Source organism: Pygocentrus nattereri, chromosome 21, assembly GCF_015220715.1.
Source record: "Pygocentrus nattereri isolate fPygNat1 chromosome 21, fPygNat1.pri, whole genome shotgun sequence".
NCBI classification, from domain to species: Eukaryota; Metazoa; Chordata; class Actinopteri; order Characiformes; family Serrasalmidae; genus Pygocentrus; species Pygocentrus nattereri.
Genome location: NC_051231.1, coordinates 11273043 through 11293456, shown reverse-complemented (window position 1 = coordinate 11293456; position 20414 = coordinate 11273043). Strand labels below are relative to the sequence as shown.

The 20414-nt window shown below is 39.1% G+C and overlaps 2 protein-coding genes and 1 long non-coding RNA gene across 5 annotated transcripts in view; 1 reads left to right on the top strand and 2 right to left on the bottom strand.

Moving 5' to 3' along the window:
• The window catches only part of LOC108431559 (centromere protein P), a 103353-nt gene extending 102175 nt beyond the window's left edge, over positions 1 to 1178 (bottom strand). The window contains exon 1 of one of the 2 annotated variants that reach the window (XM_017704801.2): positions 1097 to 1178. Coding sequence is in view for 1 of the 2 variants with exons in the window: in XM_017704800.2 (XP_017560289.1) it covers positions 1040 to 1078 (39 nt within the window). In the remaining variant the exon portion in view is untranslated. Of the gene's footprint in view, positions 1 to 1039 lie in introns of both variants that reach the window. The other variant, XM_017704800.2, reaches the window with a different exon arrangement.
• Positions 1179 to 2193: 1015 nt separating this feature from the next.
• nol8 (nucleolar protein 8) lies at positions 2194 to 20176 on the top strand. Of its 2 annotated transcripts, none has more exons than XM_017704803.2 (17): positions 2194 to 2293; positions 4822 to 4953; positions 5050 to 5112; positions 5215 to 5293; positions 6721 to 6871; positions 6965 to 7033; positions 7155 to 8885; positions 9878 to 10039; positions 10133 to 10243; positions 11651 to 11738; positions 13380 to 13518; positions 15631 to 15714; positions 15804 to 16105; positions 17545 to 17689; positions 18408 to 18466; positions 18567 to 18649; positions 19956 to 20176. In XM_017704803.2, the coding sequence occupies exons 2-17, from the start codon at positions 4833 to 4835 to the stop codon at positions 20013 to 20015; spliced, it is 3447 nt and encodes a 1148-aa protein (XP_017560292.1). In that variant the 5' UTR covers positions 2194 to 2293; positions 4822 to 4832; the 3' UTR covers positions 20016 to 20176. The 2 variants fall into 2 exon arrangements, with proteins under 2 accessions (XP_017560292.1, XP_017560293.1); XM_017704804.2 differs by having other exon boundaries at positions 2233 to 2293; positions 4825 to 4953.
• LOC119261950 lies at positions 9834 to 15885 on the bottom strand. Its single transcript, XR_005129300.1, has 2 exons — positions 15756 to 15885; positions 9834 to 10010 (listed from the first exon to the last, which is right to left on the bottom strand). It is a non-coding gene; the product is annotated as an uncharacterized LOC119261950 (long non-coding RNA).
• Positions 20177 to 20414: the final 238 nt, after the last annotated feature.

Genomic DNA, 20414 nt, shown 5'->3' with positions numbered 1-20414 from the left:
CCAGGACCAGGGCTGAGCTGTTGTAAACACTGTTGTAGACATCATTGCAGATCCCGGTTCCCATTCACACTACTGCACAGAAAAACAGTCGGTTTTCCAATATACCTTTTCACACCAATCCACTCCACATGACTTTACATATCAATGTCTGAATGGTTCATTTTCCAATGGTTAAGATGGAAACAAAGTAACCCGAAGTGGTTTGATGAGACATAAATCGTAGAGAAACCTCTTTAACGTGGTGGTGATGGGGGGGTAACCATGTGTACAACACAAATACAGACATTTTATTTACTATCCAATCACCAGTGAGCCCACACATATCTTCTAAATCTTCATACGTAATGTTAATGTTAATGATGGTAAAATAGTGGCAAAGCTGAAAAAATTACTTTTTTCGTTGGGGACTATTTTGCCCCCTGCATGCATCCCTCCACGCATCCCTCCACCATGAATGGCTTTTAAAAATTATGCTTTATGCCAAATCCTTACCTCAATATTACGATAATACAATGTCTAAAACATCAGGCAGGGCATTCAGATCATTCCATATAACTAACAACTTGCTGTGAGGGAGCTTTTAGAGGCGGACGTCTGGTTCCTATCACCACCACTGTGAACAATTCTGACTGGGTAAGTTCCTTTAAAGCACAGCACTTCACACCAAACCACTCAGAACGACTCTGTTTACATCTGAATCATTTAATTATGCACACATTTTGGAAAATCGATGGAGTTCCCCTTCGAGTCGTAGGTTAGCTAGGTTAACTCTACAAAAAACGAAACAGAGACACGTCTTCAAGATTATCCAGTCCAGTAAACTCGGCTTATTACTTGACTAGAAAACTTAATCGAAATTTTACTGTTTTTTTAACAAGTTAAGCCTCGACTAGATAGCCAGGTTAACGTTGGCTAGTTAGCTGAACCTCGAGAAGCTTCTGACACAGACAGAGAAAAACACAGAAGCTGCAAGATTCACTGAAATGTGATTAACAGTGACAAATATTCAAACTGTGCGCTCGCTAAACATTTAACCTACTGTCTGTTTTCCCACGAAAACTGGCTTATTTTTCCTCATTTCTCACGGACAACTTACTACTATCGCCAGCTCGACTCCAAATCCTGTCGGTTTGTTTGTGACAAATTCCGCGCCAAATCCGACCGAAGCCACAGAGCGTGTAGAGAGGAGAGCTGCCACTCAGCAATGCGTTCCGGAATTGTTATACGCTAGAGGGCGCGCCTGAGCGAGTCTAAAACGAATGGGAATATTATGGAGCATTTCAGGAAAATCACAGTTTGTAAATACTTCAGCATGTTTTATGTAGAAGAATCATCCACTTCCTGAACACAGAAGAGCCTAAAACATTTTAGGATCCCTACTGCCAAAACCTATTAGGTGAAGAAAAAAAAGAAAAAATAAAAGTAACTTTTCTTTTCTTTTGTAGTGAAATCCACCCTTGTACTTTCTAAAATTAAAGGAAAGTCTTTGACAAGTGTTTAAGATAAGACTAGATGCGTTTATTGTCATTGCACAGTGTACAACGAAATTGAGCAGCAATCCAACGGCACTTCCTACATACAAAACAATTTAACATAAGGCTAAAATATTGAAATATATGAAAATATTATGAACTGTTTTAACTTTCGTTTTTAAATATTTAGGCGGTAGTCGTGGGCTGGAGGTTAGGGAACTGGCCTTGTGACCGGAAGGTTGCCGGTTCAATCCCCAGGGCCGAAAGCACATGACTGCTCCCCGGGCAAGTGTGCCCACTGCCTCCTAGTGTGTGTGTGTGTGTGTGTGTGTGTGTGTGTGTGTGTGTGTGTGTGTGTGTGTGTGTTTATTCACTAGTGTGTATGTGATGTTTCACTTCACGGGTGGATTAAACGCGGAGGTGGGATTAAAAAAGTGTCACAATTTATTTAGCTCAATTCACCCCCATTCATTTGGGACTCGCTCGCGGTCGCCCCCTGCCGTCGTGCAGTCACGTTTACTTGTAACGGGAGAGAAAGGTTGTGGTCAGGCTTCCCTTAAACCGGCTCCGGGCTAGTCTTGTTCGTAAATAAAAGTAGGAATACTGGGCTTTTATTTCTTTCTGGGCCACTACGTGATTATAAATATAGCAAAAGAATGTTTAATTCAGAAAGAATATTACGACGTCCGGTACTCTTGCTAACGTTTTATTTGAGCGAGGAACATTACATGTCGGAACTAAAAGAGAGTTCTTGGTGCTGCTGAGGAATCGTTATCGTGCAACGCCTTACAGTGAGCCCATGTGAGAAGTTGCTCATGAATGTAAGACACATTTTACTCTATTTCTCTCTTTTTCTTCTGTGTTCTGGCTGCTAAACTGTCCAGCTCGTATCATATGTGTGGCTATGCATAAAGCGTGTCGTTGTCTTAACTGGAATTTGCTCGAAACGTCTACCTTTCCCGATTATCGCTGCTGTTAGACGCTCTGATCAGGAGTTGTGCTACAGCGAACTGCGCTAAAGTGTTCGTGTTGCACATTTCCGTGTGTTTAGGTTTGTTTGTTTAGATTTTATCTACCAAAAACATTTATTCATTTTATATTACCACTTTATCTCTTGAAGGGCGAATAAAAAATTCAGCATAACTAAATGGCTAAGATGTAAACAAAGTGGTTTGGTGTGAAATGCTCTTCTAGTGAAACGTACTGGGTTTGAACTGTTCACAGTGGTGGTGATAGGAACCAGACGTCCACCTCTAAAAACTCCTCACAGAAAGCTTTACATTAAATGGTTATGAATACGCTGCTTGATGCCGGACACATGGTTTTATGACAGTTATTTTTAATTATTTATTTATTGCTTAAAGTGTATTTTAATCCATTTATTTTATCCATTCATGGTGGAGGAAGTACATGCAGGTTGTTGTAAGGCAAGTTTGTTCCCCAGAAAGAAGGCTTCACTTTTCACATCTATGAATACCATCATTACATGTCAAAGTCAGAAATTCACTGGTGGTTTTGGATAGTAAATAAAAGGGCTATATTTGTGTTGGAGACATGGTGACCCCTGGTTCCCATCACCACTACTGAGAAGGACTTGTACCATACCAGCGTGAATAGTTCTGTTTTCATCTCAAGGGCTGAATTATCCAGCAGTTGGGTTATCGTGTCTTTAGGACTGATATAAACAAGTGACCTCTTTCTTTGGCTGCCCTGTACTGTGTCTCGTTCAAAAAGCAGTCTGAACTGAAATGCTCTGTCACTTCAGCATGAGTGGGCGGGGCTAAACCGCTGTAAGCTGAATAGGCAGATTTATGTAAATGTGTTTTTTTTTTTTTTTTTACCTAAGGCTGGCTTTACACAGCGAAACTTCCATGGAGCTTTAGTTGCTTTAAAACAACGTGAAACTAAATTTCTCTTGAGTTGCCTAATTGCAAAGTGTCCTGCAACTTACTTGATACTCAACTGTAAGCAACTCAGCCACATTACACAAGTTTCATGAAACAGCCAAGCAAAATAGTGATATTGCATTGCATAATCACATCAAATTAGTTGTCTGTGTAATTCAAACACTGTGACATAAACATAGTCATGCAGAGTGCTTTGGTGTCACATGATTCAGATTTCTTTACAGTGGTGGTGATAGAAACCAGGGGTCGCCATGACTACAACACATATACAAACATTTTATTTAATATCTGAAATCACCAGTAAACCTACACATGATTTATATGGAATGTTGATAGTAAAATAGTGTAGGGGCTGCAAATTTGCTTAAGTTAGACACCCCATATACACTATTTCTGTTGCATTCTAGGTGACCATGTTTATCTGTAATGTCCATGTCAAATAAACAAATATTGTAAATAAATAATACATTTTAAAAAGTGATGTTTTCTTTGAAGGTGGTGCGGTGGGTAGCGCTATCGCCTCACCTTGAGGAGGGCCTGGTTTCGATTCCCTGGCCGGGCGACCAGGGTCCTTTCCGTGTGGAGTTTGCATGTTCTCCCAGTGTCTGTGTGGGTTTCCTCTGGTTCTCCGCCCCCCCACAAAGACATGCGGTCAGGCCAATTGGACATGCTAAATTGCCCCTAGGTGTGAGTGAATGTGTTTGTCTGTCTGTCTACCCTGCAATGGACGGGTGACCTGTCCAGGATGTATACTGCCTTCCGCCCAATGGCAACTGTAATAGGTTCCAGCACACCCACAACCCTGAGGGAGAAGCGGCTTAGATGATTGTGTGTGTGTGTGTGTGTGTGTGTGTGTGTGTGTGTGTGTGTGTGTGTGTGTGTTCTTTAAGGACAAGTTAGCCTCACAGCACCCCACACAGCAGTCGATTAATAACCCCATCCATCCATCCATTTTCTAAGCCACTTCTCCGTCAGGGTCGTGGGGGGATGCTGGAGCCTATCCCAGCAGTCTTCGGGCGGAAGGCAGGATACACCCTGAACAGGTCGCCAGTCCATCGCAGGGCAAAGGGCGATTAATAACCATTTCATGTAATAACTGTGAGGGGTCTTTTAGTGCCATTGAACTCTTCTATCCCCCCTGCTGTGGACACATACATCTAAACTCAGTATTTCATATGAAACCACTCAGAATGACTCTTATTTAATTATACAGAAAGTAAAAAAAATGGTAGAATTCCCCTTTCAGGAGAACAGCTTTTTTGGTCATATTTAGTATGAAAAAATATTAATATTTTTAATATTAATAATTACATTTCTGTGTATTGTATTCTTAAGTAAGATGTGTGTAGGAAAGGCCAGTGTTGCATTAGCAATTAAAACATTGTGCAGGCCTGCACTTTTATTGATGTGGAATAAATAACTTTCGTCTTTATTGTCCACAGCAGACAGAAGAATGAAGCGTCTGTATATTGGTGGCCTGAGCCACGCCGTATCTGAAAAAGACCTCCGAGATCGATTTGGAAAGTTTGGTGAGGTTTCTGATGTGGAGATCATAACACGGAAGGATGAACATGGTAAGAGATTTAATCGAGATTAATGAGCTTTGTTTGTTTAACACAGAGGTACGCTTTCCAAAAGAGTGTAAATGAACCTCTTGGTCTTTTTTACAGGGGCTCCGCTGAAGACTTTTGGTTATATCAATATCAGCATTTCAGATTCTGACTACAAAAAATGTATGTATGCTAGTGTAACTACTGTTGTCTTATGTTGAAAAGCTAATGTTTTGTAGAAGATGTGACCTTTTCTTTCTTTGTTTCTTACTTTCTTTTATGTAGGTTTGACTGTCTTGAACAAATCCAGATGGAAAGGGGGCACAATACAAATTGAACCGGCAAAGGAAAGCTTTTTACACCGGTAATTTCTGTAATCATAATGTTTTTGGTCATTTTCTTAAGTATTTGAGCATCTGCATGCATCACTAAAAAGACAAATGAGTAGTGTAGTAACAATACCAAATTGCATTTCAGCCCATTACACTATTATTTAGTTTTATCAATGTCTTCCTAACTGTGGTTCTGAAACAAGTTCTCAAGACCCAGCTCCAACCTAATTAGTAAAGCATAGTGATAGATCAGGGGGTCCTGAGGACTGGATTTCTTGAGTTGTGCAACCATCTAAGTGCTGACCTGTGATCAGGAGGTCGTGAGTTTGGTCCCTGGTGATGTTACAGCCATTCATGGAGTCTAAGAGAGTACAGCTCTCAGATGGCCCATCCCATCTCCCCTCATCAATCAGCACAGTGTTAGCTAGCACAGACATCTGATGTAACAGAACTGCCAATTGGCATTCTCCTCCAAGCGCGTTATCTAGTGATGTTGTTTGCGGCAGTTCAAAAATATGTGGTGGCGCTTCACAGGTCTCTGAGGAAGCCTGTGCTTGTTTTCGTCCTCATAGCCCTGATGGTATCATGTAACTGGGGGAGTCTTAACTAGTGGGTAGAATTGGAAATGTCTAAATTAAGGAGAAAATTGATATAAATATAATTGAAATGATGCACTTCCTAATTCATTCAGATGTGAGCTAATAAAACAAAAGTATTCAGTAGCTTCTGAGACAATGGTTGTTCTTCTAGGTGAAGTTTGGGGTGCACTGCTCCCCCTACTGGCCAGAGCTATCTTTTTTGGGTAACACTTTTTTTGGATAGTCCACTGTAAATTGACCATAATTTTCTTTAACTCTAAACCTGGCTCTATTCCTAACCTCAACCAAGAACCTAAACCTAACCCTCACCCTGGTCCGCATCCTAACCCTGATCCCACCACTGTTTAGGTCAAATGGTTGTTATATGATTATATAGTGTAATTATTTAACACTGGTCACTTGAGTGTTAATTTGCTGTTCATGAGCTTTTGCTGTACTAGGTAAGCTGTGTTCAGTATTTTAGGGAGGCTTACAGTTAAAGCAAGTCTTAAATGTATTGAACGCACACTCACAGCTTTTGTTTACATCTGTGCGCATAATAAAGTCCATCCACTACTACAACAATTATTGCAAGCCAGTTATTAGTATTAATGTTATTTTTTTGTTTTTACAGTTATTATTTTACTGTTATTGACTATTTTGATTAGTTAACTGCAAATCAGGCATTTTCTAAATATTGTGAAAGATGAAACTGATGAATAACATGGCTGTTGGTGAAATTTGCAAGCACATATTTTTCAACCCTACATAACTTTGGTAAATAAGGCCCAGTGTGCATTGTGGAAATGCCTTCAGGTATCATGATGTTATGTTTTGGCCATATCGCTTACCCTTATTGGCCGTTATCACATCTCTCCCAGGCTTGCCGAAGAGCGTCAGAAAGCAGATGAGAAGGCTCAAACGCCAAGGACAGACCCCCAAGCGAGAATAGTGGAGTCTTTCAAGGCAGCTGGTGTTGAGAACTTCCACATGAAAGCAGCTGTTCCAGGAACTGAAATCCCTGGACACAAGGTTCTTCACGCGTTCCTAGGATTAGTTTGACAGTAGAATATATTTTTTATATTTTTGCTGTTAGTGATGTCCTGTCTTTTGTCTTTTCTGAAGAATTGGGTTGTGAGCAAATTTGGAAGAGTCCTTCCTGTCCTTCACCTTAAATGTCAAGGCAAAAACAAAATATCCTTTTTAAATATTTACTTCAATGATCTTGCATAAAAATGTGTTTTAAAAGGGTATATCTCAGTTTAGTAATTTGGTATTTAACACAAGCTTAATATTTGACTTAACTCATGTTCAAGTCTTCAAATATGACCCATCCAAGCACTGCCACAACATCAAGAAACTGGATGCTGTGGAGGGCATCACTCCAGTGTCCAAGCTGACGTGGGAGTTGGATGGTGGATATGACGAAATCAGCAAGAAGAGAAGAGGAGAGTTCCCACCTCAGAAAAAATGCCCTAAGAAGACCAGAACAGATTTGTCTATTAGCACTGCACCATGTGGAACTACAGTACTGACTGCTAGTAAGAAAAGGACTGCAGCACAGAGCAATGGACGAGATCTTTCAGTAAGACAAATAAAGCAGAGACTTTCTGTAAAGCCTGTGTGTTTTTTAGACAGTGATGCAGACTCAGAGGATGAAATAAGGATGCTGGTTGCTCACGAACGTTCACAAATCCAAAAAGCAGCATCCATAGAGGAGGAGGATGATAACTTGGAGGTGGTTGGAGATGATTTTGTTGTGAAATCGAATATGTTCTGGGATGGAGAACATGGCGTGAGAGCTCAACTGGCATCAAAATCTTCAAAGAGTGATGAGGAGTATGACTCGGCTGATACGGATGAAATTCTCGCTCAGAAGAAAATGCCAGGCAAGGCTGAGGAGCCAGACTTTGAGGGGCTTGGTGAGAATTCTATTGACAAAACCAGTAAAGGTAATGTTAAGACGGTGAAGAACAAATCTAGAGATGCTCCAATGCCTCAGATAGAGTCTGACAATAGTGACGAATCATCAAGCGAAAGCGTAGATTCGGATTATGACGCTATGATGGGTAACTGTTACAGGCTGGATCTATCACTTGCAGATTTGGAGAATCTTGTCAAAAATGCAGAAGAACTTTCGGATGATGAGGAAAGTGATGGTGTGGTAAGCGAGCAGCAAGCTGGGCCAAGCGAGCTTCCCAAAACAAGTCCCTCAAGAGCACCGTCAAAAAAGAGTGGCAACAACCCAGAGGATATCTTAGCTTCTCTCCTTGAACCTGACGTGGAGAACGAGGAGCAAGCAGAGACAGCATTGAAACCATCTCTTCCTCCTTTTGTTGGAACTAAGGACCTTTTCAGTTCCTCGCTCTCAGGCTCGTGTCTCAAAAGACCAGCAGAGAAGACCGACCATGAATCTAGAGAGGAGCCCAAAAGGCTCAAGGGAGACCAACTTACGGTGCCAAAGGAAAGTAGCTTGGAAGATCAACTTTCAGAACCTTCACATTTGTCAGCATCTGTGGACCCACAGCCAAAAATGAACAGTGCACCTCTTCCTCACACTAGTTCCTCATCTGAATGCGCTTCATCAAGTGATGAGATGGAAAGTAGTGAAGATGACCGACCAGAAACTGTTAAAGTGAATGCCAGCACACATTCTGTACCCAAAAACCAGGCATTGGCCACACCTTCCCCCCAAAAAGACGTCACAGAAGCCTCAAACGCACATGCTAAATTACCTAATGAACACACCACGCCTGCTTCTGCCCCTGATTCATCAAATAGCTCCACATCCAATGAGGAATCAGAGGCGAGTGATGAAGAGGAGGAGAAAGGCAACAACATGGAAGCATTGCAGAAGGGATCGACTGTAGCAAGTTCTGAATGGACTACAAACAATGCAGCATTGCATCTCAAACCGCTTGAGCAGACTGTTGCAGACACGGTCAAGCAGCAGCAGGACAATCAGAAGCGTCTTGCTGCTTTAGACCAGAGGAAGAAAGAGGCGGAGCAACAGAAGAAGCTGATTCAAGGAGCTCTTTCTAGATTGGTGAGTAATGAGACTGTTGGCTTTTTTGTGTATTAAATACAGTTACATGTGTTGAAGTAAAATTGTCACCAGGGGTGGACGTGATATTCATAAGGTAAAAAAATCATTGCACTCAAAGCTTTTATTTATCTCTAACAATGTAAGTTAGCATTGCTGAGATGCACGGTTTTGTCATGACAGCAATGTTCAGTAGTTTTGAAGCAAAAATTCTAAAATTATTGCAGGTAAATGTACAAAATGATTCTGATACTTTACAACAATAAAGTTGTTATAGATGTATTAGATGATTTTGTAATATTTGTGACCACTGTATAACGTGACAGCAATAGACATAACATGAAGACAATTAAAGCAACACTACAGAATTTGGGGATTTGGAGACCTCTCTGTTCGAAAAGTGTAATTGTATGCAAAGGGCAGAAGAATGTTTTGTCCCACATCCCACAAGCAGATAAATCTGACTTTTGTGAGTGTTCAACTCTGAGAACTCAAATAGAACTCAGTGAAACCTTGGTAAAGGACTGTTACAATGTTGATTTTTGCATCTGAGACCTAATGACAGAGGCAGCGCTTGTGACGTTAATTCGTAAAGACGTATGACAAGATTGGAAAAACACCTGACCCCCATGTCTTTTGACTTAATAACAGTTAAATTATTATTCAGGCTTTACTGTGCAACTTGCCCAGTTCAATGATGATATTTCTTTTACTTTTAACCAAAACTCATACACAGTGCTGCTTTAATATATAGTAATGAATACATTTCGTATGACAAATGAAAAAAGTCCAATGTGTTATTATTTACTTTCTCTTCATACTGTTGTATGGAGCATTTAAAAATACCTTTTAGTTTTAGAAACAATAATAAAATCAATAATAATTTTTAATAATAAAAAAATATTGAAATAAGTTGCATATTAAAAAGAATGAAAACTGATTACAGTCTTCTTAACTTTTAATGTTTATTGATGTGTATAAAAAATATTTTTAAGGACATCCCAAATGCAAACAAAGGAAAGCATATCGTGTTTGATTCTGACGATGAAGATGAAGAAACCCCTGCACCCCAGAAGAAGACCCTCTTTGAGGAGGCCACAGATTCTGATGAAGAAGACAGATCAGGAGCTGTGGAAAGACAACACCTTAAAGAAAAGGTAGAAGAACAGAAATAGTAACAGTACTTCCTTAAATTTTTTTTCTGTGGGATTACTCTTCTCATGCCAATCATTCCTATTGCTGTTCTGTAGGAACGCAAGAAGGCAGGTGGTAGTAAACTGTTTGATAGCAGTGAGGATGAAGATGATGAGGAAAACCGTTTCCAGATAAAACCACAGTTTGAAGGCAAAGCTGGACAGAAGGTAACTATGAACATACGGTTAAATGGTTTCTGTTCTCGCTCACATGACAGGACGGTTGTTACATTTTTGTTTGTCTAAATAAATCTACACTATATGGTCAAAAGTATGTGGACACTAATTATTGTATTCAGGCGTCTCAGCCACACCCATCAGGGGTATAAACGGAGGAACGTATTTATGTGATCTCCATAAACAAGCATTATATGTAGCATGGGTTTTACTGAAGAGCTTGTTGATTTTAAATGTTATCCTGTTACAGGATGCCACCTTTGCCACAGGTCAGTTTGTGAGATTTCTGCCCTGCTAGATCTGCTTTCATTGTGAAATAGAAACAACAACAATCTAGAAGCAACAACAGCTCAGCCACAAAGTGGTAGACCACACAAACCCATGCATCACTCAGTACATAGTTCCGCAGTGCCTCTAGAAACAACATTAGCACGAGAACTGTGCACCAGGAGCTTCATGAAACAGGCTTCTATGGCAGCTGCACACAAGCCTAAGATTACTACACACAGTGCCAGGCAACAGCTGGAGTGGTGTAAAGCAGGCTGCCACTGGACTCTGGAGGTTTGGAATCGTGTGGAGTGATGAATCATACTTCACTATCTGGCAGCCTGATGGATGAATCTGAGTTTAGTGGATGCCAGGAGAAGGCCATGTACTGGAATGCGTAGTGCCAACGGTAACGTTTGGTGGAGGAGGGATAATGAGCTGCGGCTGTTCCAGAGAAAGGTGATGTTAATGCTACAGCACACAAAGACGTTTTAGACAATTATATGCTTCTAACTTTGTGGCAGCGGTTTGGTGAAAGAACCTTTCCTGTTCCAGAATGACTGTAAAGACATGGTTTGATGGGTTTAGTGTGGAGGAACTCCAGTGGCCTGCACAGAGCCCTGACCTCAATCACATTAAACAACTCTCGAGGATTGATTGAAATGATTGTCAGCCAGGCCTTCTTATCTAACATCATCAAATATTAATGGCCATGATTTTGAAATGGAATGTTCAACAAGCTCATGTAGGTCTGAGGGTCAAGTGTCCGTATACTTTTGGCCATGTAGTGTAAATTCATTCTGTACAGGCAACACATTTCTGCATATTTTAATGCACAATTACTGTTTATTTGGTAAATTGAACATATTGGGAAAACTACATATATTATAAATGTTTACATGGCATATATGTTTATTATATGGCGTTTGTTAACTTTTCCCAATATGCTTGGCAAATAAATAGAAATAGTGCACTAAAATTGGCATAATATGACATTTATTTATTAGTGTGTACATGAAATTTGACCAAGGGTGTGCATACAACTGTATCTTTTGGAACCAGATTTAAAATAATTTAAACCGTGGCATTTCCTGTGCTATACTCTTCCTTATGTGAGTATTACTTTTTCAGCTCATGGAATTGCAATCCAGATTTGGAACAGATCCGAGATTTCAGATGGATGCAAAGTTTCTTGAAAACGATGGGGAAGAAGAGGAAGGTCAGCTAACCCTGTTTTGACTGCCTCCTTTCCTTATGGTGGCAGTAATACAATAATATTACAGTGAAATATCATATTTACATACCGTTTGTGACCATACCCAATGTATTTCTCCATACATACACTGTATCTCCAAGAGTGTCCAGAGAGCCATACTAATTAGTGTATTTAGCTACTTTAAGCTGCACCCATTGCTGTCGCAGGCATTCATTTGCACACACAACTTGAAAACCTCCATAGAAAAGCACTGACCTATAGAATGGAGCTCTGCTGCAGCCACGCATGAGCCTGAGGTCACCAAGATCACTGTCAAGCCTCAGCTGGAGGGGTTTAAAGCCCAATGTATCAAAGTAAGCATAAGACTTACTTTGCTCAGCTTTAAGCTTTAGCTCAGCAAAAGTGGAAAGGTTTCTTGTAAAATGTCTCTCAATGTTCAACTTTACGAGGCTGAAGTCGCTTCAGTTTCCAGCTTCTTGTTCAAATTTTCACGTTCCACCTTAAATGGTGCCTGAGGCGCCAGAATGTAACTGCTGCACCTTTTAAGGTGGAACGGGAGAATTTAAATGAGAAGCTGGCGAACGAGAAACTGACTTCAGCTTTGTGACTTTTTAGTGTTTGACCGTTTGTTGCAGATTAAAGGTATCAGGAAAAAAGGAGTGATTATAAATGCAAATAAGACCATTCGTCTCCAAATGATCAATGTTTGTCTTAAATCTTTCTCTTTGCCTTTTCATTAGCTGCTAGCTAGATGAGATTTTTGTCTGCATTGTTATGCTGACCAGCAGTCTGTGCACCAACCTTCATAGTTAAAGGGTGAATTAGCTGTTCTACATTAACTCCAACGTTTAAGACCATTTCTTGCTGTGGAGCCACAACAGTACAGTAAGAGATGCACATTGTGGAGCCCTGGTCTGTATAGAACTATTTTCTTAATTTTTTTTAATGTATGGAACCAGATCTATATAGAACCATTTTCTATCTTTTTAAAATGTAAAGGCTGTTACTGCAGCAAAGAGAGACAAACTCCCCAGTAATACCCTTCATTTCATTTCAGCTGGTGACTTTAAACTTTGCATTTCCAGTTGTACTTTACTGAATAATGTCTTTTGAGACAGCATCAATCCTTACTTGGAACAAAAACTATTAGAGACATGTGGATGTTGTCTTTTATGGCCATAAATGAGGCTGGATAAACTTGTCACGAACTTTTCTTCCTCACCTTTTTTTTGCAATTTTCTTAGATATATTTGGCAGTTTTGGGTGGTTTCCATGTATATAACTTGTATAATGTTGTTCTACAGTAAATATTGATTTCTTATTAAAAACTGAATTCAGAAACCCTTTCGGAGTGCAGAGATTGTGATGACCGAATGTTTAGTATCTCTTGGGACTATTTTTTTCCCAGATTCTTTCTTACAGTGATTCAGTGTGAATGACAGTGTTTGAGCACCCACATTGTTGTTGTGGCAAAGATGCTGCATTTAAGCTCCATTTTAGGGAAAATTGAGTGTGGAGAAACCCATTGTGCAGTTTAAATCCTATGATTGCTGAAAGTAAAGAAGAGTAATCTTTGAGTATAATTACTTGTAATTAAATTTTTTTATTCTCTAGTTTCACATGTTGTGTAAACATTTGTTTCAGATGCAGGATCCCAGGTGCCAGCAGAGCAGGAGCTTATCGAGGAGAAGAAGAAGAACATGGCTATTCTACAAAGTGTTGTTAATGTCAGCATTGAGCCCAGTGACACGAGTACAAAGGCAGCTAAAGGCAAGACCTTCAGGTACAAGTTGCATTATTATATTTAAATCTAGGAGCACCACAAATGTAAAATACCTCCGAATACCTTAAAAATGCAAAAAATATACATCTGATTATCTGATTTCTGTCTGAGTGCCATTTACTGTATGAGTAAATATAAATAGTCCAAAACAATCCCAGGTTGGTAACTTCAGTTGTGTAAGTTTGACATAACCATGACATAAACATGTCAAAGCAGATATCATAATGTTTGCTGTCATGCCAACTAATTTCACATGCAAACATTTGCTCTGTACTCTAATTAGCTGTCACGACATCAAACAGCCATCAGGACAGTCACCAGTAATAGTGACATGACACTGTTATATTACTGAACAAAAATCACGAGAGCGTGTGACGTTTCCCATAAGATGTTCGGCATAGTTATGTCAATGTTATGCAGCCGAATTCAAGTAAAATGTTACCATCAGCTTTAAAAGATGCAGCAGCACTCATTAATGGAGCTCATTAACTTTAACTTTATTAAAGGAGAAATCTTTTTTCCGCATAATTCAGTGATTGAGATGTAAACAAAGTCATTTGGAGTATGTTGATGTGAAATGGTTCACTGTGGACAACCTTTAATCATAGTGGTGGTGACAGAAACCAGGGGACACTGCACAAATATGGCCACTTTCCATAAAAGATAAAAAAAATTTGGGCTCCCAAGTGGTGAAACCATCTTAAGCGTTGGCCTTATCAGGAAATGATTCCCTGGTGATGGTACAGACATCCATGGCCGAGAGTGCAAGACAGCAGAATTTGCCTCGCTCTCTCTGGGTGGGTAGGATTGACCCCGCTCCTCCCCATCACCCAACTCGATACTAGCCAGCACTGGCTTCTGTTAGCTGACACAACAGAACTGGAGGTTGCCGCTTTCCTCTGAACATGTTCAGCTGTCCAATGACGTCGTGTTAGCAGCATGAAAAGAATAATGTGGTGTTTCACAGGTCTCGGAGGAATCCTGTGGTAACTTTCTTCCCTCCTAGTGCAGGTGGTATCGTGTCATTGGGGGAGTCCTAACTAGTGGAATTGGACATGACCAAATTGTGGAGAAAATTGGGAAAAATCAAAACCTTGATAATGATAAAGTACACAAATTCGTTAATTATTAAGTAAGTATACTACATAAATAAATAAATCTCAAAACTATTGTAAAATAATGGCTCAGGCATGAGTCAGTACATTGATAACATAGTTCATGTAATAACCTTCTGTGAGAGACCTTTCAGAGTGTTGGCTAATTTACTACTGCAAGACTAAGATAAAAAATGTAGCAAATCTGCAGGCTAAAACTAACTGCTTCAGTTCTGGCATCAAAGATTGTGAGCCACAGGCACAAGTCGCTCTCAGTCAGGACCAAGATTGAAGGTTCCCAAATAGTCACCGTTCAGCCAGCTCTCTGATGATGGAAATACCTACAAACTTAAAAAAGGTTCTTTAGTAAAGAAAATAGTTCTATATAGAATCATAAACGCTCAAGGAATCCTTTGCATCATTAATGTGTTGATTGCATCTCAGGAGAGTTCTTCAGATTGATGGAGAATGTGTTGTAAATAGTTCTATATAGAAACTTTTAAAAAGGCCTCTCACATTGTTACGAGATCAATCTAAAAACTCTTTTCAAAAAGGTTCTATATAGAACTATTTACAACACATCAACGCATTCTCCATGAATATGAAGAACCATTTCACCATGCAAAGAACCCTTTAATCATGAAAAGCATGTTTACCTGTTATTTCATAGTGGGTGATTGGATCCAGGTTTACATTTAGATCACCAACCCTCCAACTGGAGATCTACTTTCCTGCAGTTTAGTTTCAACCTACCACTAAAACACTGCTTCCTCCTTATCTGACACTAATGTATCTGATTCAGCCAAACAAAGACTTCTGAAGAAGTTAATAAGCTGGAGCAGGTGTGGCAGACTGTAGTTGGGACTATACTCTGCTGGAAAATAGATCTCCAGAACCAGGGTTGGTGACCACTGGTTTAGATGAAACGTCTTTCATATTCTTGTAATTTTTATATTTGCTGTTTCTTTTCCTTTAAAATGAGTATATTCTTTAATCTTAAATGTCTCTTAAACTTCAGGGACATCTCAGCTTTGCATTACGATCCAACCAGTGATGCACATTCTGTTTTCGAATCCAAGATGGAAGAACCAAAAAAAGAAAGGTGTGTTTTATTGTTATTTATTTTTGGGATTTTTACCTTACCTGGCATTTAAGATCTTCTAATCTCTCCACCCGTTCATCCCTACGCAGCAAAGCCGTGAGGCGAAAGAAACGTGAAGAGGCAGAGAAACTTCCAGAGGTTTCTAAGGAGATCTATTATGATGTGGCTGTGGACCTGAAAGAGGTTTTTGGAACGTCAACACACAGCCAGAATGAAAAGAAGGAGGAACTTACATGGGACAAAGAGGAAGACGAGAATGAAGATGAAGCTACAGGGCAAGACATGCACATGTGGTCTCTTTCATCTAGTGTAGAAACTGAAAAAGAGGCGTCAAGTGTTTTTAAATTCTCTTTCTTTGGAGATGATACAGCAGATACCACCTCAAAAACAGGTAAACATTTGTTATTAGTTATTCCATCCATCTAGTTGAACAACAGGGGTGATACTAGGCCAGTTTCACGAAGCAGCCTCAAATGAGTGAATATTACTACTTAATCATCAGTAGTTTTTCTCATTCATTTTATTTTTTTTTAACCAGGTTAGCACATATCAACATTAGACCTAGGGCACTAGGACCTTGAGGAGGCTGATGCTGCTGTATTCCAGCACTGATTTCAGTCTGTTACCACTGAAATTGTGACTAGAGAATATTGGCTGAAAGTTAACTAAAAGCATAAGTAAGTGTTAAGAGTTAAATAGCAAGTGATTACAAACTGAAGATATCTAGCTGTAATATGAACTTGTGGCAAATTATGGTCAACACAGCCACAATGTATTACCAAAAAGTATGTGGACCCTCCTAATTAATGTGTTCAGGTGTTCCAGCCTCACCCATTGCTAACAGGGGGATAAAATCAAGCACATAGCCATGCAATCTCCATAGACAAACACTAGCAGTAGAATGGGTCATCCTGAAAAATTCAGACTTTAAAAATGGCGATGTCATAGGATGCCACCATTTCTGTCCTGCTAGATCTGCCCCAGACAACAGTAAGTGGCACAAAGCAGTAGACCACACAAACTCGGAGAAGGGCCACCACCTTTAGGTTTACATTATATAGTGTCACATTTAAGTAATTTTAGATCATATTACTACTGTGTGCCAATTTAAACAAATCCATTTTTTTCTATTTGCATATTGCTACACTAAAAATTATTGATGAACAGACATTTTGGGACAATTGTTTTCAATTTCTCCTGAAGGAGCATGCCCCCATGCACCCTCATAAAGATTTAGCCCCTCATCCATAACTTTCTAGTGATGCCCCTGCTAAATACATATTTTTTTCATGTTTTCAAACATCCTTTGCTGATGCCATCTTTACAAACAGAGATGGCACAATATCACTTTCTTTTTCGATATCTGAAACCTTAGTGACAAATTGATATTTTTTCTCATTAAAAGTATTATGCATCAAGAAGAGGTGTTTTTAACATATAGGACAGCCATTTAAAAGTACGCTAGAGGAAGAACAGTACAACTTATATATGGCATTTTTAATACAGTTAAACACTTGCTCAAAAAAACAACTGAGCAGAATTAGAATCATTATGATAATATGGTAAGGTAATGTAGTACGGTGATATAATATTAGTATATTGATAAGATGGGTGTTAATGTTAAGCTACATGCTGCTCCTGTTGTATTTACACTGTTGTATTTAGTTTATGTTGCACTACAAGAAAGTCATAATTCAGACTAAATTTACAGATTTATCACTGATATTACATCAAGCATTTTCTGCTGGCATTTAGAGTTATACTAACACTAAGTGTCAGATCAGTGCCCAAGAAACTAGCATTTGAACATTTTCCATTTTGCTTGTTCAGATGAATACAAATTTGAGACCCTGAAAGGGCCCAAAGTGTCTTGGCAAGTGGACCCTCATTTCCAGGACAGCAGTTCAGATGAGGATGATGTAGAGGAGGAGGAGGAACATAAAGACCAGTCAGCCTCCACTTCCGTCACCACTGAGTAAGCTGAAGTGTGGATCAGCACTTTCTGATCTTTTACCTTATGCCGTTTTAGTCAGTTGTCTGTGAATCAGCAGCTGATTTTTATGCTTAAAGTAATGCAAAAGTTTCTCTTTTTTCAGTTTAAAAGCTGATTTTAAAGCAGTGGTTTGGGCAGGTTTGGTGTCTGTAGTTTTCTTTTTGAATTTTGCACTGGAGCTACAAGGCTAATGTAGCTGCTTATAGCCGTTGAGTGAATTTCATGCCTAAATAATCAAATATGTGGTTTCTGATACTGTGTGACACAATGTGACTATATTATAGACAAAAGTACAGTCACAGTTTAAAAGTGTCATAGAGTGTCAGAAACCACATAAGCAAGCACCGTTTCAGATTCTGAGCAACTCAATGTGAGGAAATTGTGTGGGTGGTTGTTGTTGTTTTTTTGTTTTTTTTTCTTTTTAGGCATGTGGTTAGCACAATGCTGGCCTGGTGGCTACAATGGCTGCAAGCTTTTGTTGCTTAGTTACGTTACCCTCATAGCTACATTGTAAAGAAGCATGCTTCAGACACCAAACATTGGCTGATCCAGTAGATGTAGAGTAATATGGATTTGTATTTTTGGCCAAAACATTGCTTTAAATCTGCTTTCCATGTGTTATATAGACAATGAATTACTTACATTCATTAGTTACCTACTGTAATTTTATTTATTTATTTACTTATTTATTTTGTTACAGAGAGCCAGCCCCCACAAAAAAGTTTTTCTTTTTCTTTGAAGACGACATAAGGTTAAAGGGTAAGATATGGGTTTATTTCTTATTGTATCATGCATTTTATTTGCTCTTCTTTTAAAAATTGGCTACAATATAATCAATTAAATCAATTTCTCATTCCAGAGGGACCTAGAATGTTCTGGAGAAGTCAGAAACTTGAGGACCAAAGAGAAGCATGGGAGGAGAAGAGGGCACAACTCAGAGAGGTAGGATAATAAGTATAGTTAATAGGTAAAAGGCTGAAAGTGGCAATTCCTCTGCATTCATTTTACTTGTTACAATTTTAGAATTGACTTTTGTTGCAAAATATATTATAAAGCACTTAAGAGATTTTTTTTTTTTTTTCATGATACATTATTGAATACTGTGCTTTACACAAAAATTAAATATCAGTGCAATACTACGATTAGCATCACATTTATTAGCAAAATAAAACCAGGATTTTCATTATACATCAGCGATATGAGTTTTTTTCAAAAACTTGTATCCAGATTGTTACAAATGGATACAGATGGAACTCTCCAGTTGTTTATAATATTCAATAAAGTGTGAGTGTATTTTTGATTCTCAAGTGATCTTTTAAACGTTAAAATCCAAAATAAAAGCTTGGTCTATGGTTTTTATTACTCACATACTGCATGCTAATGCAATGTAGACATTCAATATATTGTTTTTCACGTTTCTTAACCCTATTATAGAAACAAACAAATAATAAATAATGTTCTAACATAAAGCAGTGGTGGTGAAATGTAAGATTTTGTGATATACTGACTGATTTACCAAAGAAACAATAAAATTCTTGTGTAGTCTTAATAGTCCAAATATTCAGCAGAGTATAAAACTACATAATGGTTTTATGTAGAACCATAGACACTCAAAGAACCCTTTGCATGATCAAAGCGGCACGGTGGCGTGGTGGGTAGCGCTGTCGCCTCACAGCAAGGAGGGCCTGGGTTCGATTCCCCGGCCGGGCGACCGGGTTCCTCTCTGTGTGGAGTTTGCATGTTCTCCCCTTGTCTGCGTGGGTTTCCTCCGGGTTCTTTGGTTTCTTCCCACAGTCCAAAAGACATGCAATTAGGCCAATTGTGTAAAATGATCAAATTGTAAGTCGCTCTGGATAAGAGCGTCAGCCAAATGCTGGTAATGTAATGTAATGTAAAACCCTTTTGTATGATTGCATACTGCTACAGATTAATTGAGAATGTGCTGTATATAGCACCCAAAAAGGTTTTTCTGTTGATACAGGCTTGACATCGTAACAGTAGAAGAACCTATTTGGTGCTATATAGAGCCTGTTTCAAAAAGGTTCTATATAGAACCATATCCACCACATTCTCAGTCAGTGTGAAGTCTTTTATGCAAGATCATGCAAAGGGTTCTTTGTGTGCTCATGGTTCTTTATAGAACCATTTTCTTTATTAGAGAAACCTGATAGAACCCCAATTTTTAAGAATGTACATTGCTCAAAAGTAGTGCATTATAAATAAACTCTTTTCTTGTTTATTTCAACAGGAGTACCGGAAGAAGCACAAGGACGCAAAAAGACGGCAAAAGTCAACAATGAAAAACTGAAGCGCAGCCGATTAGGATGAGCCTTAATTTCCTTCATTAAGGAAACTGATTTTGACGTAATATCAGAACAGTACTTTAATACCAGAATATTCTCAGAATGTTCATGTTTATGAATCAATATCCTGTCCTTTCTGTGTAAATAAAAACAATTTTCACCACTAGGTGTCAGAGTTACTGCAGCATTTGTAGCCAGCCAGTACTGTCAATGTTGGTTGATGTCCTCCATTACACTTTTTTTTTTTTTCTTCCCCCATCTCAGCAGTGTTCACCCCTGACTCCCCAAAAAACAAAACATCCCTGTAGAGGCCTGTTAGTTAATATTAATTAAGCACAGTGCTGCTGACAAGGTTTTGTGTTCAGGTCATTCTGCTTTAAAGGGATGGTTTGGCCAAAAAAAAT

What these genes read in the sequence shown, in the direction of transcription:
- nol8 (XM_017704803.2), top strand. Translation starts at nt 4,833, where the DNA reads ATGAAGCGTCTGTATATTGGTGGCCTGAGCCACGCCGTATCTGAAAAA. An exon ending in AACACGGAAGGATGAACATG is followed by an intron (nt 4,954 to 5,049) that starts GTAAGAGATTTA and finishes TCTTTTTTACAG; the next exon opens with GGGCTCCGCTGAAGACTTTT. An exon ending in AAGGAAAGCTTTTTACACCG is followed by an intron (nt 5,294 to 6,720) that starts GTAATTTCTGTA and finishes CATCTCTCCCAG; the next exon opens with GCTTGCCGAAGAGCGTCAGA.